At 42.2% G+C, this 27,189-nt stretch overlaps 1 protein-coding gene across 4 annotated transcripts; it reads left to right on the top strand.

Annotated features, from left to right (window-relative positions):
• Positions 1 to 2,605: 2,605 nt before the first annotated feature.
• On the top strand, positions 2,606 to 27,188 carry LOC141758906 (neurabin-2-like). Of its 4 annotated transcripts, none has more exons than XM_074620699.1 (11): positions 2,606 to 2,745; positions 3,017 to 4,556; positions 15,599 to 15,731; positions 18,628 to 18,748; positions 19,061 to 19,165; positions 21,410 to 21,542; positions 23,808 to 23,960; positions 24,060 to 24,113; positions 24,231 to 24,460; positions 24,557 to 24,653; positions 25,767 to 27,188. In XM_074620699.1, exons 2-11 carry the CDS (start codon positions 3,120 to 3,122, stop codon positions 25,815 to 25,817), a joined length of 2,514 nt encoding a protein of 837 aa, XP_074476800.1. In that variant the 5' UTR covers positions 2,606 to 2,745; positions 3,017 to 3,119; the 3' UTR covers positions 25,818 to 27,188. The 4 variants fall into 4 exon arrangements, with proteins under 4 accessions (XP_074476800.1, XP_074476802.1, XP_074476801.1 ...); XM_074620701.1 differs by having other exon boundaries at positions 3,022 to 4,556; XM_074620700.1 differs by having other exon boundaries at positions 2,630 to 2,770.
• The last annotated feature ends 1 nt before the right edge of the window (position 27,189 follows it).

Raw genomic sequence — 27,189 nt, forward strand, 5'->3', positions numbered from 1 at the left:
GGCGTCTGTGATAGTCTGAGCGTGGGTTAAATACAGATATGGTGATATAAAATCATATACTTAAGTTACTTTAGGCATGATTTCTACATGCTTAAGTACTTAAGTATAATTCTGAGGTACTTTACTTGAGTATTTTCATTTTCTTATACTTTATACTTCTACTTCGCTACTTTTCAGAGGGAAATATTGTACTTTGTAGATTACATTTTTACATACTGAACATGTGATGAACAAATAAAATACACCCAATAATATAGAAAGCAATCAAAAATGAGCTTTGCTGATCAGCCACAACATTATACTTCTGTAATGCAATAAAACAATGATAATCAAATACTGTAATATACTGTAGTTAGGCTAATAATATCACTGTGTAAGGGGCCATTCTGCCTAATGTGTACTTTTACTTTTAATCGGTATAATACTTGTATATTTCTGATAATACTTCTGTACCTTTACTTGTGTAAATGTTCTGAGCTGGCCAATATCTATACATTTCTAATTAATAATAAGATAATTAGAAGTTTCTGGTTGTTTTAAACTTTTTTGTGACAAAAAAAGGAGTAACTTTTTTGGTTTTATTCCATGTTCCTTTTCAGTTGAACTATTGGGAAATAAATTAAATTAAATTAAAAATAAATAAAATAAATAATAATTAAAATTAATTGTGTATCAAGGATAAATAAAATAAAATAAGATCAACTTTATTGATCCCACGCAGGATAAAGTATGAAGTATGAGCAGCAAAAAGAAGTATAACAACCAATGCATAGTATAGATAAGTAACCTTATTTATGTATTTAATTTGAGCTTATTTTCATTAATGTAATTTTACTCTTTTTAAATCCTATTTTTATGTTTTTTTTCATATTGCTCTGTATTTTATTTTAGATCTTGTCTTGACAAAATACATATACGCCATAGAAAATACTAACTACAAGTACTTACATATTCAGGCACAAATAAATCACAAATAAGTGACAATTTTTTTTTAAATGTATTTATTCTTCAGAGCTTTATTAATTGTATCCTATCTAATAATTTAATTGCACAGTGTATTTGCTGCTTTTGTGTCTGTGAAGCACTTTGTAAACTTGTTTTTAAAAAGTGATATATACATAAAGTTTATTTTTATTATTAATAATTAACAAGATGCAATTTATGATTTAACAGAGTGTAGAATTAAGTTTTACTTTATATATTGAGGGGATGTGTTTACTCTTTATCTACTGTGAAGATAAGTTAATGTAAAGGGGGAAACTGTTTTAAAACAATATGTTTTTTCACTGAGTCAAGGACAGAACATTACTTCTCTATGCTAAGCCCACAATAACACACTGTCATGTGAAAGCTATAGCTAGATGTCACTGCTGCCTCACTGGAAAGTGATGTACATCCTGTTTGAAAGCACTACAGTCTTTTCAGGCAATATGTCCTTCAGACTATAGAGCTTCAGCTGCTGTGAGATAAAGTAGATAATATGATAAAAGGGAAAGTGGAGGACTGTTTTGAAAATAAGTCTTCCCAATGTGTGAAACAGCTGCATCAATGTGTTGCAGCCTTGCAGATAAATCAGCCACCAGGTTCAAACCAAAAAGGGAAATGCTTTGTCTACCTTTCAGAGATAATGCTTAATGTTTCTATCAGCACAGATGCAGAATGCAGGAAGCAACAATAAGCCCTGCACATAACGGATGTGTTATTGGCCATGGAGGTCTGACGTGAATGAGCTCTTACTGAGTCCTAATGCTAGTCCTGTTCTCGGTGTATGGGTACCCACAAGTCTCCCCTTTATACAGACATGCCCACTTTATGATAATCACATGCAGTTTGGGGCAAGTCATAGTCAAGTCAGCACACTGACACACTGACAGCTGTTGTTGCCTGTTGGGCTGCAGTTTGCCATGTTATGATTGGAGAATATTTTTTTTATGCTAAATGCAGTACCTGGGAGGGTTTCTGGACAATATTTGTCATTGTTTTGTCATTGCCCACTCCCATGTTGATAAGAGGGGTTAAATACTTGACAAATCTCCCTTTAAGGTACATTTTGAACGGATAAAAATGTGTGATTAATTTGGGATTACAGCTGAAGTAAGCGAGATTGGATTATATAAATATGATTAAAAAAAGTTATTTTTATAAAACAGTCCTTTACTTGTGTAAATGTTCTGAGCTGGCCTATATCTATACATTTCTAATTAATAATGAGATTATTAGAAGATTCTGGTTGTTTTAAACTTTTTTTGTGACAAAAAAAGGAGTTACTTTTTTGGTTTTATTCCATGTTCCTTTTCAGTTGATCTATTGGGAAATACATTTAATTAAATTAAAAATAAATAAAATAAATAAATAAAATTAAATTATAAATAAATAAAATAAAATTATAAATAAATAAAATAAATAAAATAAATAAAATAAATAAAATAAATAAAATAAATAAAATAATAATTAAAATTCTACTATTGATTTACTACTTTAATAAATGAGAAGTGAAATAATATCCATCACTCACTCAAACACATTATGTTTAATACACTTCTGCTAAACATAAAATTAGGCTGCTACGAAACGGGCGCTAGGACCCAGCAGCTGCCTCCTCCATGCAGCAGCAGCAGCAGCAGCAGCACTGAGCCTCCGAGAGGAAGAAGAGGAGGAGGAGGAAGAGGACCACAACCAGAGAATCTGCAGCTCAAACAGAGTGAAGAGATCAGAAATGATGCTGCCTCTAAAAAGGGATTAAACGTAAGCAATCTGTCGTCAGCTGCGGGTAAATCCAAGGCTCATTACTCTTCTACTTCTCTGTGCAAATATATATATTTATTTTTTTATTTATTTATAAATGGCTAATGCAATTATGTGAGGGGTTTATTATAGGTTTTTGTAGTAAAAAACTGCAAGGCAGCTAATGACAGATGCATCACTTTCTCTCTCTGTTGCATTGGACGGTGGATGCAAGAAGAAGCAGCAGGCCTTTAATGCGATCTGTTGTTTTTGTTTCTCTCCATCTGCCTAGTCTAGTCTGCTTGGATCGGCTTGCTGCTGCAGGATAACACCGATTTGGGGGTTTTGGAGAAAAAAGGAAAGCATGCAGTCGCTGAGCATCCGTTGACTCGACCATGATGAAGACTGAATCCACATCCAAGAGCTCCTCCGGCTCCACGCTCCGGAGCCCATCCCCGCACAGGAACGCGTACGAAGCCGGGATGCAGGCCCTGAAGCCCGTCAGAGACAACGCTGCTGCTGCTGCTGCTGCAAACGGGGACCTGCTGGACCTGCAGGACGGGGGCCCCAGAGGACGCAGGTACGGATCCAACGTGCACCGGATAAAGAACATGTTCCAGCAGATGCAGACCACATCCCCGGCTGAAGAGGGAGAGGAATGCACCCCCAGGATTGCAGACAAATCCTCCTCCTCATCCTCGGTGCGCCTCTCGCTGCCTAGAGCCGGCAGCCTGAACGAGAACGTGGACCACAGCGCGCTGCTGAAGCTCGGATCCACCGTGTCGGAGAGAGTCAGCAAGTTCGACATCACCACCACGAAGCCGGAGAATGGGCACTCGTCGAGGGCCTCGTCGCCCAGCTACTCCAAGCTGCAGGAGACACGACGCATCTTCGAGCAGCAGCAGCAGGAGAAGCTGCAGCAGCAAGAGAAGCTGCAGGAGAAGCTGCAGCAGCAGGAGAATCTGCAGGAGAAGCTGCAGGAGAAGCTGGCCACCACCAGAGTCCTGCTCAAGACAGACAAGGCCTCAGGCTTCCAGGATGGCAGGTTGGACGTGATGGCACGCTTCAACGGTAGCACAGAGTCCCTGGACAGCCTGGACACCAGCGAGGCAGTGTCCCCTACTGTCTCACAGCTCAGTGCTGTGTTCGAGAGGGCTGCAGAGCTCAGGAACAACCTGCACCGCCTCTCCTCCACGCCACCTCTCCCTTCCAGAGGGGTCAGCGCCAAGGTGGGTGTGTTGAACTCCAAAATAATCACAAAGAGGGCTTGTGCCTTTGCAGCAGCAGCAGCAGCAGGCAACCAGGAGGACGATCTACGCCATCAGATGGGCCAAGAGGGGCCTCCGAGCCGGGCCCCCAGGCAGAGGGGGACTCCTCCGTCTGAGAGCGTCAACGGGGGCGCCCCGAATGCTGACCTTTACAGTACTTTAGGGGACTCAAGTGAGCAGAGAGAAAAGACAGTTTCAGATGCAGGTGTTGAGGTGAAATCTGAGGAACACTATGGGGCCACGATGCTGCAAGGTGACATCCACATCTCGGTGGAGAACGGAGACGCCAGTGCCGAGAAGCAAAGTTCTCCGAAGGGTTTCGATGGGGCGAAGGATGCTGGGGAGGAAGAAGAGGACAGAATGCTCAGAGACGAACAATCGGGGCGCGACTCTGTGGATATCAGTACCTACAGCGCGGTGGGGGACGAGGAGGTAGATGAGGAGGAAGATGAGGTCGATGACAGCTACGAGCCGGAGTCCAGCTGTGCTGAGATTGCTGGGCTGCCTGCGGAGGAGGAGCCGCCCCCCTCCAGGAAGATCCGCTTCAGCACTGAGCCCATCAAGGTGAGGAAGAGGGGGAAAAGAATGAAACATGAAGGTGTTATCTTTCAGATCCCAGAGCCTTTCTCTCATTAGGCTGGTTTGTGTTTTTCATCCTTGTGTGTTGAGAGTGCTTGTTCAATTTGACCTTAAAGCTTATCCACCGTGGTACAGTCATAGTCAGCACCGGTCAGCTGTTTTAATGAACTCACTCAGCTTCTGCCGGCGTCAGAATGATGCTGACATTTTGATTTTACCCTGTTTCAACACACTACTAACACCCCCCACCCCCCTCCTCTACAGTAAGCCAGTTACTAATGGCCGGTCCTGCATTCCTACGGTGCAGCTGACATGGGCCCCGAACGATCTGCGATGTAGATCTGAAATGCAGATCTGAAATGCAGTGGGAGCTGCTTCTGTAAATAATTGCAGTGGGAGGAGGAACAAAGAGGCTCCGGATAATTAGTCCTGTTTTTTTTAGAGAAGTGCTGCTGTGGCCGATGCAAGGTCAGCGGACAGTCTACGGGGAGCTGGGTGGTGTTTTGGTGTGTGTGAGAAAAGAGGCGAGAGGAAGTGAGAAAAGACACTGTGATCTCCTCTTGGATCAGTGAGATGAGAGAGGAGGAGGAAGAAGAGGAGGAGGTGGAGTTGATTTAAAGTGTCTCTCTGTGTCTGGGGGTGGTGTAATGATCTGGAGAAGAGCATCAGATCCTCTCCAGCTCAGTTCTCGCTGCTCTGCCTCGAGTTCAGAGGCGTACAGAGACTCTTGCTCTGACACTGTACATCACACACACATTCCCTCACGCAGAAAGCCATTTCAGTGACTAAGGGCTCCTGTCCCATATCATGACCAGTCAAGTCGAAAAGTCGCCGCTTCTCTCTTCTCATGGCTGCACATCGGCCAGTGGTGCCTAGTCACAAACCTTTTGCATAAACACTTTTGGCAACAATCCCTCATATTTGGCGATGTGACAAAGATTTGAAGTGAGTCAAGATAATTTAGAGAACTGTAAAGGAGTAGGTCAACACTTTGGTAAATATGCTTTCTTGCCAAGAGTTAGATGAGAAGATTGAAACGTCTTTCATGTCTTTATTGTTTTGTTATTGAAGTTACAGCCAGCAGCCTGTTAGGTTAGCTTAGCTTAGCACAAAGACTGGAAACAGGGGGAAACAGCTAGCCTGTCTTCGTCCAACAGTAAGAAGATCTGCCGTCCAGCGCCTCTCTTTCCTAAGATGTTGAGCTATTCCTTTTAATATCTAACCAACTAAGATAACAGTAATGGTAAAGTGGTGGTGGTAATGCAAGACATGTAGCAGATAAAGGCAGAGAAGAAGGCTACTATGATGGAAACAGGGATGTAAACAATGCAGGTTACAGAATAGTTTTTATAAAATCAGCTTTTCAAATGTTTTTATGAAGAAGGAAATGTATTCAACACGTTTGTCAGGCCTCAAGGACACACATTGTTCACTGTAAACTTCACAGGGTACCTTTTAAAGGTGCTCTCTATATAATATCCAGAGCATTAATATAGCAGCAAATAAGGATTTGCTATGTAAAGATAGAAAGGAATAATGTCTACCTGAGCAGAGAATGAAGTCTCTCTCTGTGTGTGTTGTAATCAGAGCTTCTCCGTGCCAATTGGGCCGGCCGTGCATGCTTTTTTAGTGCATGTTTGTGCATGTTAGCGTGCCCCTCTGGCTAGCTTATGGCCGGCTGCACTGCTCTCATACGGCGATTACATAACCGTTGTGGAAGCGTAGTTCCCACCCTCCGGTACCCCCTCAGGTTAACACTGTTAGCTCTGTCAGCACTGTTGATGTTGTTTTCACCGTTAGCGCTGGTAGCACCGTACGCTGCAAGACGCCGGCTCAGCTGTCGCCATGTTGAGAGCTGTGCGGCGGCAATAGAAATGCTCCCAATCTCGCATTTAGGACCTTTAAAGGGACAGTGTGTAGGATATGGCAATATCTAGTGGTGTGGTTGCAAATTGCAACCAACTGAGTACCCCTCCACTCACTCCTGACTTTCCAAAACTATGGTAACGTGAGCCGCCGTTCGCTTCTCTTAGAGGCAATCCTTACCATAATAACACTACTTTAGGAGCAACGAAAGTCAGACGGCGAGATGCCCTCTCTGGAGCCAGTGTTTGGTTTGTCCGTTCTGTGCTACTGTAGAAACATAGCGGACTCCGTGAAGAGGACCCGGCCCCATGTAGATATGATGGGCTCATTTTAAGCTAATGAAAACACAACGATTCCTAGCTCCAAGTTATTATACACTAATGAAAACATAGTGATATATCCCCTGAAATGTTACACACTGTTCCTTTAAATAATAACAACAAATAAAAACACAAATACTGTATTTTGAAATTGAATCAAGAAAAATAAGAAACATAGCCTATGAAGCATTTATGTTCAATTAGTGTGTGTGCTTATTGTATTTAAATACTGACATATCCATTACAGTGTTTCTGCCAAGCAGAAAATCCCATGAATCCCATATAAATTGCCTGAGCTTAATACGTCCATCATGCAGTTGTAAAGCAGGAAGAAAAAGACTTCTCTCGTATTATTTTATCCTCATGAGATCGAAGATTGATAGCAGGAGGAAGCATTATGTATGGTGTCATAAAGAAGTCATAACTCATAAGCTCTGATAAAAAGGCTGAATTTGGTTGTGACCCTGCAGCCGTCATCGGAGAATAACCTCCTGCGGAGTCCTTTCACACTGTATCAGTGTGGCCTTTGTTATGGAGATTGATGCAGGGGTGGATGAGAGTTGAGGGGTGGGGGGGTGGGGGGTGTCGAGGTCAAACGGGAGGGGCGTTATTATGCTGCTCAAATGTCATGCGACTGTATAACTGCCAGCTCTAAAGTCACAGTGTCAGTGGGCTTCTCCACCAAACAGGAAGTGACCATTTTTAGTGCATATTTCCCCTCTGTGCGACAACTCCGCTTACGGCCACAATTAAGTCTTGTTGTTGTGGTGATGGCGGTTGGACGTCTGGGCGCATGTCTCTTCTTTGTCCCCGTTTCACACTACACACTCCTGTCTGTCTGTCTGTCTCTGTCCTCCCTCACTAGCAAAAATAGCAGTTCTGCTTCGGGTAGAGTTCACACTACACCCCTTTGTTTGCTCCTCCTGACACTCTTTCTCTCGCTCCTTCTTTTCTCCCTTTCGCTCTTTGTCACCAGTCTCCTACTGTTAGTAAAAATAGCAGCATTGTTATCGTCACAGACTCGCCTCGCTTCGCAGGGCCGCCTCCTTGTCGAACACAGGAAGCTGCCCCTCATGTCTTATTTATATTTGTTTCGCTTGTTTGTTTTGGATTCGTTCTCCATCGTGCGGTATCGAAACTGTAGTTTATGATGTAGCTGCCTGTGATTTTTAATTATTTATCCTATTGTTGGAGGAAAGCTTTTTTTTAAAGCGTGAAATAAGATAATCTCCGCTGGATTTGCGCCGTGTTCCCTCCAAACCAGAAATAATCTGATTTATTTTTCATGCAGCAGAATCACCTTGCTCACTCATCACCTAGCTTACACTCTTTTATCCCCCCCGTCACCACACACACACACACACACACACACACACACACACACTTTCTCTTGTATTTCTGCTGCCTACGCAACTCTGAACGGTCCTGCCAGCCTGCTCAAAAGAACACCTATGATTTTGTTTCGCACTGTATCATTAACACAAACACACTGTTCTTATATTGTAATGCACCGCGGGTGTTGGATTTGACAAATGCAGGAGGAGGAATTTCATTTTTAAGTTTGCTGCCACAAAATAGCAAAATGGAGAGCGCCCAAAACGCAACCTTTTGGTGGTTTTGTGTTCACCGCTCAGGTCAGCTGAAGAGGAATTGCCCAGGGAGAGGTAATACATCACCATATGTCAAGGTATCCTCAAACTGTCTTTTACTTAGACACAGCGGGCCTGCAGTATTTCATGCAGTGTATTACTCACAGCCAGGAGGGGTGGGAGACCAGACGGATCATCAGCAAGGTCACTTTGCCGTCTGCCCCACTTCTGTCCTGCAGTGGTGGTGGTGGGGTGCAAGCCTTTACGTGATGTGCCCATTCGCGCAGGTTACTGCGACAAGCCATGTTATGCAATGCCTCGCTCAGCATGTCTGAGTGCTGATTTGTCTTGTCCAAACTGCCATCCTCTTGTCAAGCTAAAAAAACAACAACAGAGGCTGGTTTTACAGTGACCTGTGAGGCTGGTCCTGTGTGTATACATCTTCCTAAAGGCTGACCCACACTAAACATGTTTTAAAATCTTAACAGATGTTGAAAATGTAATGTTAAATATAACAGTTTTGTTCCTATAGTGTGTGGTGAGCAACGATTTGGCCAAAACAGCTCACACTAACAGATTCCATTCATGAACAACAAGAGTCCAGACTGAAAAAAACGTAAATACACAAAATCTCTTGCGATCAAACGTGACTTTAGTGTAAAACAAACACGGGGGACTGGCAAGAAGAATTAGTGATGTTAGTTTTTGCTACTTTGCACTGAAAATTCACGAAGAATAATGGATGACATCATGGAGACATGTTAAATAAACACTTGTGTTGTTGCCACAAGTCAACAAGTTGGTCCTCCATTTCTGAGGTTCATCTTACTACTACTTTATGCTTCATGTTTTGCATTAACCCACGCATTAGCCGCAGCCGCCATTACGGCGATGGTTTTCCTTCTGCTTCAGTCAGCTTGGTTCTCAATTGGCTATTGTTCTTTCCCACGTGATTGCGTCATCGGCTGTCCTCGTGGTTCCCCACACACAACAGGATATCCGATCGTAAATATTGAACATGTTTAATATTTACAATTTACGAGGCAATCGGGGGATGTAAAAAAACACTCTAAACATACCTCACTCTACAGGAATATCTGGAAAAGACAATCTTTAGAAGCATCCAAAAATCAATTTGCCATGTTATGATTTGAGCATATTTTTGATGCTAAATGCAGTACCTGTGAGGGTTTCTGGTCAAATTTGTCATTGTTTTGTGTCATTAATTGATTTCTAATAATAAATATATACATACATTTGCATAAAGCAATCATATTTGCCCACTCCCATGTTGATAAGAGTATTAAATACTTGACAAATCTCCCTTTGAGGTGCATTTTGAACAGATAAAAAATGTGTGATTAATTTGCGATTAGCTATTTTAATTGACTGACGGCCCTAAATAAAACATAATATAGCTATTCAGTTGCTGTATCCTTCCACATGCTGCGGTGCTATTTAGCCCTCCATCGCTGACCTTATTCTCGTGCTGCCGTGTCTCTCCCCGGGGTCAGCGCTAAGCCTAAACATGACTACTGGCCTGCCAAAACAGACAGTGCTCTGATGCCGTGCGACCGTTGCTATGACAAACCTACGATATCCATTTTATTGGCTGGAGGAGAGGAGTCCAGGGCGATAGCAGCCAGGACTATATCCTTATTTTCTGTCTGCACATCTGGCATCTGGATTAACCCCCCAATTTTAGGAGGATTTAGATGCAACTACCTGCTACTTCTGGACATGTGGAACCTGTGGTGGTTGGGAACGCGTTGCATAGCGGTGTAATTAAACTGTTAAGTGCTTCTTTTTGACAGCTTGGTAAAGCGTCCCACAAGACCTCAAAAAGCAGCAATGAGGCACCAGATCTCACATTATGCGTGGTAATCACTTTTAATGTACGTAGAGTGGCAGTGAAGCTCACATTCCCGAAACCAGTTGAAATAATTGCACTGAGAGTACTATGAGTAATAAAAAATGATGGAAAGTTGGGTGCTACAGAATGTGGAGAGACGCGAGTGGAAACACGCTATTTCTGTTGTGAAAAACCCAATGGCACCACCTCCACACATCCTATTGGCCGAATCCAAAATTAGATCTGTTTTTTGGAGAGGGAAGAGGGAAAGAAACGCAGCAGTTGACATGCTGCTGTGGGCTGTGGGGGGAGGTGGGGGTACTGACTCTCTACACAGTGTTACCCAGCGGCATCGTAGCCAGAGGGCCGTCGGGATGGAACCACACTGCAGGAGAGCCTCCAGAGCAGCTCTATCATTTAGCCTAGTCTCTGTCACGACATTGCAAATGGTAGTTGTGACTGGTTATTTTTAACACCCTTCAAAATCCCAAGTGGGTGCTCTGTACAGACACAAACACAAACTGGTGAGTTGCTCTAGCTAGCTGCCCACAGAGCTTTTGTAGGACATCCCGGGCGGCTGGTAGCAGAGGGAGGGAGGAAGGGAGTTTCCTGGCCATCTGTTAGCTTCTCTGACCTACTATCTGCCACAACTGGAACAACGTCCCGTCTCCAGCCCTGCCCACCCCCATCACCCTGCCTGCCTGCCTTTAATCCCAATGTTTGTCTTCCAAAGATAGCCACCTCACCGTTCAAGGAGTTCATCTACTACTACTTAGGTGAGGTTGAAAGGTCGGATCGTGCAGGATCCCATTAGGCCGTCTGCCGTGTGTGATATAATGGCCCAGAAGGAAGGAGCGGGAGGGAAGTGAAAGTGTTAATTCAGTGTCAGCGAGGGCTAGATTGTAGCCTGGCCTGCATCATGACACCCATCCTAAACTTGCCCACGGCTGCAGGTCATGACACACATCCGATCATGAGCTGATTTTTTTTTTTTTTTTTTACAGTGCCACGTTAAACGCTCCTCTTTTTGATCTCCCCCGCAGCATCGTGGGCGTAGAATGAGGGCACCACAAGCCACCAGCTGTGGCCTCTTGATCTTTAAACTCAAGGAGTGAGGCAGTGTTGCGTGAGTGCGTCACAACGTGCACGCAGGCTTGCAGTGCACTGTTGTTGTTTTATGCTCCCTTATTGAGGATGCAAACAGTGCATTTTGTGTGTCTGTAATCCACATTCTGCTAATCCCTCTAAATACAAAGGTAACCTAAATCAAAAGCCATTAGACTTCAGTGCTGCTCCCGTGCTACTGTGTCTGTCATCTGCAGTACAGTTATGGTTTAATTTGATTCATTTCATTCATAGTGTGAACTAAAATCAGAAATTATTATTTGCATTATAGGTTATTCTGTCTGTTCCTTTTTTCAGTAATTGTTCAGGCTGTAAAATGTAAAAAAACAGGGTAAAATGTCCACGATTTCCCAGATGCCTTATCTTCAAATTGCTTGTTTTGTCTGATCAAGAGTTGCTTGATAAATAAATAAATGACGAATCCACTCATATCAAAATTGCTGTCAGTTAAAGGGGCTAAATACGACATTCAGAGCATATCAGTAGGCGTTTTCAGACCGGAGGAACTTCTTCATATTTCTAAAAACAGCACAGGCAACCACCTTTTTTTAAAAATCTGTTAGCCGTGTAAACAACACAAAAAAAACAACAGCTTGTAACAAAATAAATGAAAGAAAACACAGACAAATCTACCAACATTGAAGTCCAGAAATTAACTTGTTCATGAGCACACAACCACTGAGCCAAAGAATGAGAGAGAGCTGCTGCTCAGCGAACTAACACAGTAACACACAGGCTAACCCAGTAACAGTAGCACACAGGTTAACCCAGTAGCACAAGTCAAAGGCTAACCCAGTAGCAATGAATGTATATTGCCAAGAAGTGAAAGTCAATTGTTTGTTCCATTGCAACATCAGCGCCCAGCAGCAGAGCTACGCTTCTGCCATTTTGGACTGAAAGTGACTACCGGACGCCAGTAAAACATCCACCTACAAAGTGCTGTACAAAAGTAAAACAACAAGACGCGCACACATGGACTTACATGCACATATGGCCGGCCCGGCTACCAAAACAAATAACAGAGAAGCTCTGATTACAACACACACAGAGGGAGAGTGACTTCATTCTCTGCTCAGGATGCCATTACTCCTCTATATCTTTACATAGCAGATAGTTGTTTGCTGCTATATTAACGCACTTTTAAAGGAATAGTTCAATGAAGGGGAATAAGCGTATTTCCCAAAATGGCAAACTGGTCCCTTTTAATTTCTTGTCTGTGAAGTCTTTATTTATTTAATGTAATGAAACTGCTGCATTAAAAGAATAGTCTGAGCCCAGATAACCTTCGAAAGCAGCATGTCATTTCGGCCTCGTCATCACTCGTGTGAACGTACAGTGACGGCGGCGAGTTGGCTCAAGGCGATAACATTTTAAACCCCATTCTTACGGGCGAGGAAGTAGAAGGAGAAGCTTGTACAGTGTTCAACGATGCATGAAAATACAATGATACTGAATAAATCCGAGAGAGGAGGGGCTGCTTACATTTCAAAGGCGCTGTCAAAACTGACAGGCTCTTTACTGTGGGGGTTGCCAGGGAGACGGGGCCCATGTGACTGGAGGGTTAGCACCGGAGCTACGAGATGCTACACAGATGGACGGGCTAAACAGCAGAGCGAGAGAGAGAGAAGTGAGAGAAAGTAAACAAAGACTGTGTGAAGTGTTAAAATGTGGCGGCAGAGGGAACAAATGATTGTGGAGAGAAAAGTTGCGAAATTGGTCAAAATAAATGAAAGAACGTGTGAAAAGAGAAGGTCCGGCTCTGAATTAGTGTGGCTAGCGGAGCATGCAAGGTGGTGCATGCATAATCACCCTGGAAGACTTAAAGTGAGGCTTTTAAAGATTCAGCTTTACTCTCTGTGTGTGTGTGAGCAGCAGCTGCAGAAGGCCTCCATTAGCATGCTGGAGGTGGTTATGTAAACTGTCATGCTGGTGGACCAGAGTGAATGTGGGAAACAGAGGCCTCTGTCTTCATGAGAGCAAGTTCACAGTGGTTGTGATTGATTTCCCCCCCCAGTGTGTTTGATACACATTACCGCTGTGAAATGATACAGCTCCGGGGGCCTCGAGGAAATGCTGCGGCTGTCTCTGTTGAAGTGGTCGATGCGTTTGAATTGCATTATGTCTGCGTTAACAGTGGCGGTCAGTTATTATCAAAACCATATATCCAGTTTGTCTGTCTCAGCTGTATACATTTCAACAACCTCTGAGGGTTTGGTATCTCAAATATTTTGAGCATTTCTAAGTACACAACACACAACGCCATTCTCCTGCCATGAGTCCTTGAAATACTGCCCAAGCATAATTATTACGGCTGTCAATCGATAATACTCTTCTCAACATGGGAGTGGGCAAATATGCTGCTTTATGCAAATGTATGTATATATTTATTATTGGAAATCAAATAACAACACAAAACAATGATAATATTGTCCAGAAACCCTCACAGGTACTGCATTCAGCATAAAAAATATGCTCAAATCATAACACGGCAAACACAAGTCCAACAGGCAACAACAGCTGTCAGTGTGTCAGTGTGCTGACTTGACTATGACTTGCCCCAAACTGCATGTGATTATCATAAAGTGAGCATGTCTGTAAAGGGGAGACTCGTGGGTACCCATAGAACCCATTTTCATTCACATATCTTGAGGTCAGAGGTCAAGGGACCCCTTTAAAAATGCCCGTGACAGTTTTTCCTCGCCAAAATGTAGTGCAAGTTTAGAGAGTTATTTAACCTCCTACGCGACAAGCTAGTATGACATGTACCAATGGGTTCTTTAGGTTTTCTAGTTTCATATGATGCCAGTATCTTCACTCTTACATCCTCCAAAAGATCGAATAGCGATGACGACCTGTCGGATTTTTAAGAGCTTAATTAAAAATTGCAAATTGAGTTAATGCATTAAATAAATTGGTGGCGTTAAAGGGAATATGTGTTAACACTTTATTATCCGGTTAACTTTGACAGCCCTAATAATTATATATATTTAAAGGTGAATTGTGTTCATCATAACGTTTTTTTCCTATTTGTAATAGCAGATACATATTACAGTAATTAAACTGAAATACTGGACTTAATATATGAACAGATGTTCTAATAACACTTTAGTTTAGTTTGATGTGGATTTGGTTTTAATCACATTAAGTGAAGTCACAATCTACTCTCTCAATCACCTGTTTCACCACACGCACACACACAAAGTGAGTCAACTTTTACCACGCTCCCCAGGGTGCACAGGAAGTGATGGGTTTCTGTTTTCAGTAGCAGTTACTATATTTGGAGTACATGCAAGAAGAACCAAGTAGCAGCACGAAACAGTGAGAAGCCACCACGGCTGTAAAAACAAGAAAGAGTCATCTAAAGACTTCAAGTAGCAGAAACTACTCAGAAACCCCCTTCTTATCAATCTACCTAGGAAAGCCATCCATCCTCTGAATGCTCTAGGTCTGTAGTTTGTGGTTGTAATGTTTCATGAGGCTGTGATTATCCTAGACGTCACCATTTTATACAGAGAGGTCAAACTGAATAAGATCTCACTACAATGAAATGGCTACTATGGGGACTAACATCATCACACATGAATACAACTGGGCTCATTGGATCCACAAGAGTCTCAGCTTTACAGTGATACACAATTTATGTAATTCCAAGACTGTTTAGGGACCCAAGCATGTAGAAATGTTCAACTACACATGCATAAAACTGCATGTGATTATCATAAAGTGGGCATGTCTGTAAAGGGGAGACTCGTGGGTACCCATAGAACCCATTTACATTCACATATCTTGATGTCAGAGGTCAAGAGACCCCTTTGAAAATGGCCATGCCAGTTTTTCCTCGCCAAAATTTAACCTTCGCTCTAAAACTGAACCTGCTACAGCCTCTGAAAGACAGTTAAGTTGGTCGGGATCGCGGGTTTCAGGGGGTTAATGTGTTAATTAACCACTTTTAGAGATGCCGGTAGGCGGGTTGTAAACCTTTTTGGACAGAGGCTAGCTGTTTCCCCCCACTGCCAGTCTTTGTGCTAAGCTAAGCTAAGCATCTCCTAGTGGTAGCTTCATAATTAACAGACAGATATGAGAGTGGTATTGATCTTCTCATCTAACTCTCTGCAAAAAAGCGAATAATCCAAAAAACATGCATCTCACAAATTCCCCCTGAAAAACTATGGACAATTAAAAATACAGTACCAATCTTTACTCTGCCGTCCACAGTCTGGAACAAAGAGATTTATGATCTCAGTTTTATGGAGTGTCTGCGTTTCCTCCCTGCAGGTGTTTGCCACTTACCCCAACGAGGACTACGACAGGCGCAACGAAGACGTGGATCCCATGGCGGCGTCTGCAGAGTACGAGCTGGAGAAGAGGGTGGAGAGGCTGGACCTGTTCCCCGTGGAGCTGGAGAAAGGTACGGAACATTATAAAGTTACCATAAAAAGCCTGATGTCTTTTTCCCCAATGCTCGCATGTGGAATTCTAAGCACTTATTTTAACTCGCTCGGGGCACCGGGTGGGCAGTTTTGCATGAAATTGGGAAACAAAATGAGTACAAGAAATTTCACAGAAAGGTATTTGAAAACGGTATATGTGATTAACCTCCAACTGGACGGCTCGATTTGTCCTTTCTGTCTCTCTTTGAAGCCAAATGAAAAAGTAAAACACATTTCTTTAGTACTGATGTAAAAAGGCCTTCAGTGTTCCCTGACTGCCTTCTGCCAACCACCCTGTTTCCCCCAGTGAGCCACACTTCCCTTAACATCCCTTCAACATTACAGTGCATTAATATATTCATAGAAGACTATATTTAGAGTTGTGTACAGGGGCAGGTTACACAGGATGCCATATGTGACCATAAATGATGCGCTGCTGTGTGGGCTGCCTACGAATGAATACACTGCCTCGGCACATTACACCCCCGGCAGGAAATCTGGGTGTTATCACTAATCGTGATCTAACTTTCACATATGAAGAGGTTAACTCGAGATGCAAAGCTTGTGCATGCTTTTAATACCACTTTAAATCGATTACAGCAACATACAGAAGGCAGTTTGTAAGATCTCACATCGCTCCTTATCCTCGCATAGCCTCCGGTTAGTTGAACTGATTTCACTTCACACATTAGAAATCTTTTCACGGACTTGCTCCAGACTCTGTGTCTGATGTGCTGCTGCATCGTGTCCTTAGTAGACCCACCTCACATCCACAGATTTCTGCTGCTGCTGCTCACTGTTCCAAAAAAATCAGACAAAGACCTGCGGTGAAGCTGCCGTCTGCAGTTTTAAATCCAGACTCTGGAGCAGATTCTCCCGCTGGAGCTGAGGACAGCGATACTTAGTTCACTGCTATATACACTTCTGCTTCATTAGACTTTAGAATTACAATTTCAACCTCCGTCTGTCTTTCTGCATTTAACAAGGTTAACTGTCTGCTTTCTTTCTTTCTAATTTATGTAAGGGATAATGTACAGCGAGCCGGTCATTGTTGTGAAATAAACCCCTGCAGTCTTGCATCGCCCTGAAGGGGTTTATTTAACAACAATGACCCTCTAGCTGTACATTATCCCACTTATTACACGGCTATTTACTTAAGAAATCAATCATCTGACACAAAAACGGTCCTCTAGAGTCCGACATCAGAACTGCGTCCATAGCAACGGTCTGTTATACATAGCAACGGTCTGCTATAAAGAAATAACAGACCGTAGAACGCCGTAATTGACCAATCAGAATCGAGTATTCAACAAAGCCGTGTAATACGCATTTATAATCCTGTGGGATAAACAGATACTCAATGAAAATATAGTAAAACACAGTCTTAACATAAAATATGTCTTCATAAGGGAAGTTATTATTGTATTAAAAAGTTTAAAATGTGCTTATAGTCGTGTACAAATACATTATAGTGTGTTATAATCCATGTATTAAATGTTTATCTGCTGCTTGTAAATGATAAATTGTGGGATTTAAAGTACAGTGTGACCATTATGTCTTGATATACTGCTGGGCATTATTATGCAGCCTATAAACTGTAACTCTACAAGATCAGTTTATTAGGTATTTTGTAGGGATGCACCGATGTATCAGCCGGTCATTTGTATTCGCATGGTTGACTGACAACATTCACTGATGGCAGTGGCCGATGTTTATCTGTTCTGTTCTGTTGAATCAATTTTGTGGTGGCTAAATGTTGTGTCGGTTATTCTCGGACAACAGTAACCAGCTGCCACTGACCGGACACGACTCTGGCATGACGGCGGGTGCCATGCGCCATAAGCATGTGTGGTTTGTTTACAGATAAAAGTGAAAGACAATGTCGGCCGTGTGGGAGTATTCCACTGTCTCAGAGAAAGAGCAGCGATACCGTTGTTATGTTCAATGAGAAATTAAGCAGTAATACAATGGCTTACAAGATTTCTTAAAAACACTCACTGCTATTTCGCTGACTGACAGTTGTTGGCAGTAGAGTGCAAAGAAATGCACCAACAAAGGGCAGGGAAGAAGACGACTGCTAGCAAGCAATCATGAATGTAAACAATGCGAGGTTTATAATTGGCTTTGTAAATGTTTCATGAGAAAGGAAATGCATTGTCAGGCCTCAAGGACACACACACAATGTGTTTTGGTGAGATTGTAAACATAACTTTGCTTACAAGATTACTCCACTGGGCACCTTTTAATTTGAATCACACCCGTGGTTAAGGGAAAAGGGGCAAGCTCTGCTCTCTAACTTCCCCTCCTAAATTTATCCTGACGGTGCAGCAATCAAACCGGCAATCCTTCAGTCACAAGCTCACTTCTCTTAAATTAGTCCACACTACAGCTGCAAATTATGACCAAAAAAAATAATAAATCATAAGAGTGATGACATGAACATGGAATCAAAGGGCATGTTTTCCACCCACAGAGAGTGGCAACACCGCCTCAGCCCACAAACTTCCATACTTGACTCATAAATACATGACAGCATCAAACTGACCAAGAGCTGTTAAATTACAGCAACAGTATGGTAACAACTGGTTTGGTATTCCCAACGGGCAACCTCCGGGGTCTGAAAAGTGAATACAATGTGAAAGTGCCTTAAACTTGCATTCTTTCTAATAGCCAGCAGGGGGCGACTCCTCTGGTTGTATAGAAGTCTATGAGAAAATGAGCCTACTTCTCACTTGATTTATTACCTCAGTAAACATTGTAAACATGAGTTTATGGTCTCAAGTCACTTCTGGTTGCAAAAAACTAAGAAGACGACGGTTAAAACAACGTCCACTTCATATATACTGTCTGTGATTATTCCCCTTTCTCTTTCAGATGGCGAGGGCCTGGGCATCAGCATCATTGGGATGGGTGCAGGGGCTGACATGGGCCTGGAGAAGCTGGGCATCTTTGTGAAGACGGTCACGGACGGAGGAGCAGCACACAGGGACACCAGGTATGTTCATTCATGTTAAATTCACTCTGGATTGTCCCGATTCTTCATCTGATGAAGACACATGAGAGGCAAAACTAAAAAAAAAAGGCCTTTGCTTTGTAAACCATGTGAGGTTAGCTTAGTAGTTTTTATTTCCAGGAGTGGATGCTTCATTGTCCCACTTGTCTCTCTGATTCCTGGCAACTGCACAGAGGTCTTGCTGCCAAGAACGAGGACTCATAAACGGAGCGTGGCTCGTGTGGGCTTAAGTATAAAGATGATGTCGAGCCATTACTGTGAATCCTAAACGTCTCTCTTAACTGCCTCCTCCAGGATTCAGGTGAACGATCTGATTGTGGAGGTGGACGGGACCAGTTTGGTGGGAGTCACCCAGAACTTTGCTGCCTCCGTACTCAGGAACACCTCAGGAACTGTCAAGTAAGAGTTACTCTGAATGGTCTTGATTTAATTGCAATCGCTTTAATGTAAAAAACAACAACATCCAACACCAGTGTAGACTTTATTAGCCACAATAGTGATGGAAATGTCAGTCTGCCAGTTGGTCGACCACTATAGTCTCGACTGAAATATCTTGACAACCATTGGATGGATTGCCATCACCACATGACCATGTGCTTCATACGCCATCTAGGGTCATCATTAAATCCAAATTTGAATTTGTCCAGTACTTTGGTTTATGACTAAAAATACCCGCAAAACTAGGGATTGTTTTATTGAAGTGGAGTTCTATGAGTTACTTTTCCATAGTCAGTGTATCACCTACAGTAGATGACGGTCGGCACGCCCCCAGTTTGGAAAAACAGACAGGAATAATAGCGAAATATTCTATTTATGGAATATTTTCACTGCTTTACCTTGCCGTCAGACAGCCCTTTACAACGGAGAATTGAAGCCGTTATATTCATCCATGCTCTCTTCAAAGCCACCAGACTCCATTGAAAAAAACAGTAATTTTACCTTGCAGAACACCAGAGTTGCTGGTCTACCGCTGCCTCGATTGGTTAGTTGGATTGTGTTAGTTAGACAGTACATATTGTTAACATTTCTGAAAATATGCCAGAGTTAGTAAGTAAGGCTAATTTTCATCTGTAATCCCTGTGCAGGCAATAGTTAAAACACAGACGTTAGGAATAAAAGCATTGACAAAAGAATATTCAGATACGAACAGAGAGACAAGAGAGACAGTTCTTATAATACACAGAATCAACAATAGCATGACAACAATCAACAGACAGCATGACAGTACAAACAACAAACAGCATGACAACAATGTTAGGACAGGGAAAGTGTGTATATTATGTACACTGTACGGCAACACGCTAAGCAGGAGGAGCTCTTACACTAAATATAATAAAGTAAGACGATACATAACATCTCACTGTCTCACTATTGTGTGACTTTGGTGAATTCAAACTGACTGAGGCAGTGGTAGACCAGTTCTGCAAGGTAAAAGTACTGTTTTGTCAATGGAGTTTGGTGGCTTTGAAGAGAGCATAGATACAACGGTTTCGGTTATCTCAACAGTAGCCATGTTGCTCCGTTCCTCAGCTGTGAAGCAGGACGTACGTCTTGTTGCACTTCGCTGCCCCGGCTCGCTACGGCAGCAGCATTCTTGCTCGAAGAGACAGTTTCCTCTTGATATATACCCACAGCCAGTCTTACACGCAGGACTGACTTCTACCACATCCTGCCCATTCAGCTCACCAGGCAGCAGATTTGTATCTCAAGTCTCACAGGGTCATGATTATACCCTTCAGTGTTGAAAAGCTCCTTTCTGAGACATCCTGAATACGGTCCACTAGACCCACACAGTTATCAAGAACACTTGGCATCACAGTATAATTTTGAAATGCCAGAGGGATATTTGTAGCCGAGCTCTTTTTGCGTTTTGGTGGAGCCGACTGTTCACTTTGTGCTCCTTTTGTCATCTAAGCTCATTCATAATTCAGGGTTTGGTGGTCAGCGCCGTTAGGGTGATTGTTAGTGTTGTGTGACTCGTGAAGATCAGAGACCTCCATAGATATCTCATACATTATGGATCTCTGCCGCAGTGACGGCGAAGGCCACTGGAAGCTCAGACCTATTCATAAAAAACGTCAGGCAGACAAATAGATTGGGGGCAGGAAGTGCCTTTTGTGAACATTTAATTAGCCGTTAGTGCCGCAGAAAATGAGAGGCTGCAGCGGCTGTCTTAATAACCGTCATGATTTACTGTGTTTTTTTCCCTGCTCGCTGTTTACACGCCGGCTTTAATTGGACAGAGATCTATGAGTCTCAATCAGGACACATAAAGCTCCTATAATGAAGTGTACAATGAGCTGAGGGGTTTGATTTTAATCATAGAAGAGGCCAACTCCATAGAGACTGCCTTTGTTCAGCTCTAAACAGGAAGACATTTTCTGTCATCAGGGAGCCAGCACATTCCTTACTACATTAATTACAATATACTAGAGGGCTGTAAGCAGTCTACTATATATGAAAAACACTTTTTTAGTTCTTGTGGTGCTCCTCAGTGATCAGTAGTAAAAAAAAAAAAGGACCATCGTGCATTATTTAGCATGCTCATACAGTATCATGAGCACTATTTCAGTTCAGCTAGCCACTTTGAACATGTCAGAGTTGTTCCGAGTCCTAACTGAGCTGCCGATTGTCAAAACACAGGTTTGTGATCGGGCGAGAGAAGCCGGGCGAACAGAGCGAAGTGGCCCAGCTCATCCAGCAGACCCTGGAGCAGGAGCGCTGGCAGAGGGAGATGATGGAGCAGCGCTACAACCAGTACATGGACGAGCAAGAGGTGAGGTTTTAAAGACCCTCTGAGACCAGATGTACTGGTGGAGGATCTAATGTGGGCTGACAAAACTGATTTGTTTGTCATTGTTCAGTGGCAGCGTCTGCACATGCACAGTGCAGAAGTGAAGTGTTGCACGAATGAGTCCTTAAAACCCGGAAATGAGTTAGCATTTTAGCACTTCTGGTTCCTTCGTCAGGAAGTCGATGGGTTTTTAGTTAGATGCCTGATTTAGAGTCTGTGGTTAACACAAGCTGAAGAGATTTAACGTTTTGCTCTACGGTGTAAAATATGTCAGTAAAAATCCCACTCATGAATTTTGAAGCTTTTATAAGACTTAAAAGAGGTGGTTACTAACAGGTGGTTAAATGACACTACAAAACGTCCTCACGCCCAACACTAGTCCGCCTTAAGCTTAGTGGTGGTGACGTGAATCCATGCGACCGTGGTGTAGTTTGTTTATAGCCTAACGTTAGCTTTTTACTTCTTGCGATTGCATTCACACTTCAAAAATTAAAAAAGTGATCAAAAATCAAAAAATCTGCAGCGGCTGCTCTCAAGCTCAGCGAGCTGCGGCCGTTTGATTATGCGGCGAAGTGCGGCCAGATCTGCAGCCAATCAGTAAACAGATCCTGTGACTCCTGTGACGTGTTGACCTGTGTTACAAAGAATTTCTTCCCGCCTGAAACACATGAACATACAGTACCTCCCAGGTCCGCAGAAAAAATGTGTTATTGCGGTGAGCCGCACTTCGCCGCTGCCTGGTGTGAATCCGGCGTTACCTTGATGTTTACCTGCTTTGATTTGTTGAATATGAAAAAGAAGAGGATTTGTGTAAAAAATACTCTTTAATTTCATTCAAATCTTTCTTATAAAGGCATTAGAAAGCATTAAATGTTATTCTCTGACACCTGCAGACTCCCTGCAATACCAAATTCAGAAAGAAATATATCTGAATGTATTAATCAACATTTAAAGTCATTAACAAAAGCATCACTAAATAGCTTTAAAGATGTAAACTTGTCAACCTTTACAGGCACAAAATACTTCCTTAAAATTGAAAATAACTTTTTTTTGCAATCTGTATGTCCCTGGTTCCCCTTTAGGATTATGAAATTGATCCCATGATGAAGAGAAGTGACCCTCTGTGGTGTGGCTGTGTGGCACGTAGAATCAGGCTGATCAAACGATAAGCTCGGCTGCAGACAGATCAGGATGACTCACATTTGGATGTCATTTGATTTGTTAATCCCATGTGTCTCAGATGTTTTTAGTTTTACACATGCATGTGGTCAAAGAAACGGCTGTAGTTTCATTATTACACCAGAGAGGAAGTTGCCCCATTCATGCAACAGTGATGGTGGGTGGTTCTTGAAAAGCATTGGGTTGTGTAATGGAAAGTACAGTAAGCTATTTGGAGATTTACACCATCTAGTGGCTGTTTGGTGTCACAGCACGGAAACGTGCTATTAAAGGCACCATTAAAGTAGAGATGAAATGAAAAATGCCTTTTTAACCCTTTTAGATCACATCAACCGGTCATATTTTTGCACTTATTTGACAATATATGCAAACAAATTGTTTTTTTTTTAAATTTTTATATCAAAATCCAGTCATCTTTTCTTCTTGTAAGACAAAATATGACACTTACATAAGCTAGTGCCAACCAATTTCAACCAATAATATCACGACATCCATCCATCAATCAATCTGCAACTGACAACATTCTAAGCCCGCCCACTTTTTAGCGGTCCAATCAAATGCGAAGGATTTGATTTAAATCCCTCCTGTAACTGTACGTTTCATTGTGAGATATATCACAATACAGAAGCTAAATATATACACACATTTGCATAAAGCAGCATATTTGCCCACTCCCATGTTGATAAGAGCATTAAATACTTGACAAATCTCCCTTTAAGGTACATTTTGAGCAGATAGAAAATGTGTGATTAATTTGCGATTAAATATTTTAATGGATTGACAGTCCTAGTAAAAACAACATCTTACTATTACAAACATAACAGATGTTTCTTCCCAAAATGTTGCTTTCTTAATTAAAATGTTTCTGGTTTGCAATTTGAATGATCACACGTGGTGTCCTGCTGCTGCAACATCTGGACTACACTGGAAATACATCAAATAAGGAGGCAAGATGTGACTTTAAAGAGTCGGTTCAACCCCCCCGTAATTTGGGTGGGCCGGCCCTTTAAATGTAATCTAATTACTCTGACTGTGAATGGGTTCTTAACATGGTCCTCATCCCTGCAGGGCGGTGAATACGGCACAGACGAGGAGGAGGACGAGGATGAGGAGGTCAGTCCGCCGTATCCCAGCGCCATCGAGGTGTTTGACTTGGCAGAGAACGAGGACATGTCGCCTCTGGAGACGGACCCGGAGAAACTAGCACATAAATACAAAGAGGTGAGACATGAACTCCTTAATTGGAGCATTTCCTGTGTAATCAAAGCTTATTTTCTCTAATGTGCCACATGTATTTAAAATCTCTCTTTTCTTGTAAAGCTCCAAATAAAGCACGCTGTGACCCAGGCTGAGATCCAACAGCTTAAAAGAAAGGTAGGTTTGTTAAATTAAGATCACATTGAATCATTATTTAGGAAGAAGAAGAAGAAAAGAAGCATTGAATTATGGATGTCTTTATTGAAACGGATGCTTCACTGCTGCTTTCTGCAGCTGCACCACGCGGAGCAGGACAAGCAACGCTGGCGAATGGATAAAGCCCAGCTGGAGCAGACCCTGCAGGAGAACAAGGAGCGCATGGAGAAGCTGGAGGGCTACTGGATGGAGGCTCAGAGCCTGTGCCAGGCGGTGGACGAGCACCTGAAGGAGACACAGTCCCAGTATCAGGCCCTGGAGCGCAAGTACAGCAAAGCCAAACGCCTGATAAAGGAGTATCAGCAGAAGTAAGACGGCGTGACTACGAGGGCTGAAAGAGTTGTGTGATTTATTATTACGTCTGAGTTAAACAGTCTGACACTGTGACCTGCTTCCTTCAACAGGGAGATTGAGTACCTGAAGAAGGAGACCCAGCGTTGTGCACAAGTTGGAGCTGAGGCCTCTCTTCTGAAGGAGGAGTCTGGGCAACTTCAAGAGCAGGTGGGTGACCGAGAGACGAACCTTTTCAATAATGAAATCTTGGTGTTGTTCAGCCCCTGCATGTTTTGTCCTAAAAGAAGTAGCTTTAACAGTTTTTCTCGGCCCTTCAGGGGTCTCCCATGAGACCTTATTTCGGAAAAAATATGAACGGGAGACAAATATTTTTTGATCCCGTTTGAATTGCGCCATGAATCACACATATGATGTTTGTCAATTTAAAAGATAACTTTCCATGTCAAGAAAGACCGGAGGAAAACAACAAATCAGAGCCGAGCAGGAGCCTGCCGTCTCTGAGCAGCTGTCAATCACTCGCCAACTCCGATCAAACGGTCATTTATAAAACCTCTTGTTACTGTTTAGCTGTAAAATGAGAAAGTTTGCTCCGTTACAAACTTTCTCATTTTGCAGCTAAACAGTAACAAGAGGTTTCTGAAAACATTTGAGGCGAGAAATAGACATTACAATAACAGAATATTGATTAATATTTGATCAGCGCTGCCTAGTTTGACCGTTTGATTAGAGTTCGCGAGTGATTGACAGCTGCCTCTGTTGAATGAGCATCCAATAGGAACGCTCTCTCTCTGAAATGACCTGTGATTGGTCAAAGTCAATAATATTCTTCCCACTGCCGCTTAAATATAAATATATGTTTTGACAACAATTTGAGAAAAACTTCATAAATACATTTAATATCAGAAAAAGTATTTCTTACTTTAATTTATAATTAATCTATAAGAATGAAGAATTTTCTATAATTGATTCAGACTGTTGGACCCTACTGTATTTATTTTTTACACGCTTTAACACACAAAAGCAGTATAATTAATATTATTTTATTATATCATCATTATTTTTATGTTCATTATTTTCATGTTATGTTGGTGTGGTTTGAGATGGGATGGAGGGAGAGCCTTTATGTGTATGTCCTTTTTGATGTTACCATGATTGTTGAATTTATTATCATTATTTATATGCTTAAATGTTTGTTAACTTCTATGTTTTGTACTCAAGGACCCCTTGAAACGAGATGGTGCATCTCAAGGGGTTTATCCTTGAATACATTTTGAAATAAATAAATAATTAAACATGTGTGTTTCCCTCTCTCTCCTCTAGGTGGCCGACCTGGAGTGCAGGGTGGAGGAGCTGAAATCTGAACCTTTATAAAAGCCTTTTGTCCGTCGCGTATCTCAGACAGCAGAACCTCACTAGCTGAAGGAGCAGATGACCTGCAGGGTATTTCTCGTCACCACCTCGAGCTCGGTTTTCTGGTCGCATACTGTATGTGTGTCCTCAGGCTTAGTATTTCAGCCACTTAACCCTTTTAACCATGCTTTTCTGTTACGGGAACGTGAAGAACGGTTTTATCATCACAACCACAGACTCCGTTGAGCTCTAGATGTACTGTTCCTTTTTCCATTTCCAGAGTATTTAATCCCTTAATTTGTGGTTTTGTGACAGACCAGGCTGTTGCTTTTTAATTGCCAAAAAACAAACCCACTTTCTTTCTTTCTTTCGCTTAGTTTTGTGACCCTTTTTTTTGTACAGATGTGATACTGTGTGGTTTAACAATCAGTTTGGTTTGTAAAAAATTTTAATATGTGTATAACATTAACATAATATAAACTAATGAGATTGAGGGTTGTTGTATATTTTATGTGATGGGAGATTGCACTGAAGAAGAAGAAGAAGAAGAAGAAGACACCGACAAGGTGCTTCACTGGAACAGAGGAATAAACGGGAACAATGTTTTGAGCTGTCTTCGAAGTTGTACAAACAGTAACCCAACCTTCGTAGGGGTCTTGTCACTTAACCTTGAGAACCACCTGCTGCCTACCTTTCAGAAGTGTTTGTGTATTTTTTACACATTAAGACTCATTATTGAGCGTCCAATCCTCCGGTTTCAACCCCCTCCGCTTCTTTCAAAAAACAGGACCACAGAAACAAGCCTCCACAACTGCTGTGCCACAAATGAAAATGGATCTCCTTTTCCCCTCAAAATGGATGTTGTCAAGGACTTGTGTAACTGGTTATTAGTTAGGACTACTGATATAAGAACCATTACTGGACTGGGATGTTAAAGAAGCCGTTACCAGCAGCAAAGTTATAGATTTAAATGTCTCGAACCAGCAGCTGCACTTGACACCGCTGTGTGTAGTACATGGAAAACACTGCCAGGTTTATACCTGTTTCAATTTACGCACAGTTTAAAAATTGAGTCTACTTGTGTCAACTGTCATACCAGTATGTTTGTATAGTTCAGGTAAGACTGAAGTATTTTAATTTTACTTAATATTTATAATATAGTCAAGGTGGAAATATGAGCTAACAAAGGACAAAAACTGACAAAAGCAATGTTCAATAGACAGTTATACTGTGTCATTAAAAAAAGTAGATCTGGGTGACTACAAAAACAAAATTAAGATTAATGAATTGAAAAAAAAAAACAGGCATGTTATGAGTATTTTCATAATATTAAGGCTTGTACAGTGCACATGCTTTGCATTGTATGTTTTGTGGAATAAATGGTCAACAGTGA

Source organism: Sebastes fasciatus, chromosome 20, assembly GCF_043250625.1.
Source record: "Sebastes fasciatus isolate fSebFas1 chromosome 20, fSebFas1.pri, whole genome shotgun sequence".
NCBI classification, from domain to species: domain Eukaryota; kingdom Metazoa; phylum Chordata; class Actinopteri; order Perciformes; family Sebastidae; genus Sebastes; species Sebastes fasciatus.

Bases quoted from the DNA above. Each gene is read 5' to 3' on its own strand.
- LOC141758906 (XM_074620699.1), top strand. From the start codon at position 3,120: ATGATGAAGACTGAATCCACATCCAAGAGCTCCTCCGGCTCCACGCTC. The intron at 15,732-18,627 runs GTACGGAACATT...TTTCTCTTTCAG, and splicing joins CCCCGTGGAGCTGGAGAAAG to ATGGCGAGGGCCTGGGCATC. The intron at 24,114-24,230 runs GTAGGTTTGTTA...TGCTTTCTGCAG, and splicing joins TCCAACAGCTTAAAAGAAAG to CTGCACCACGCGGAGCAGGA.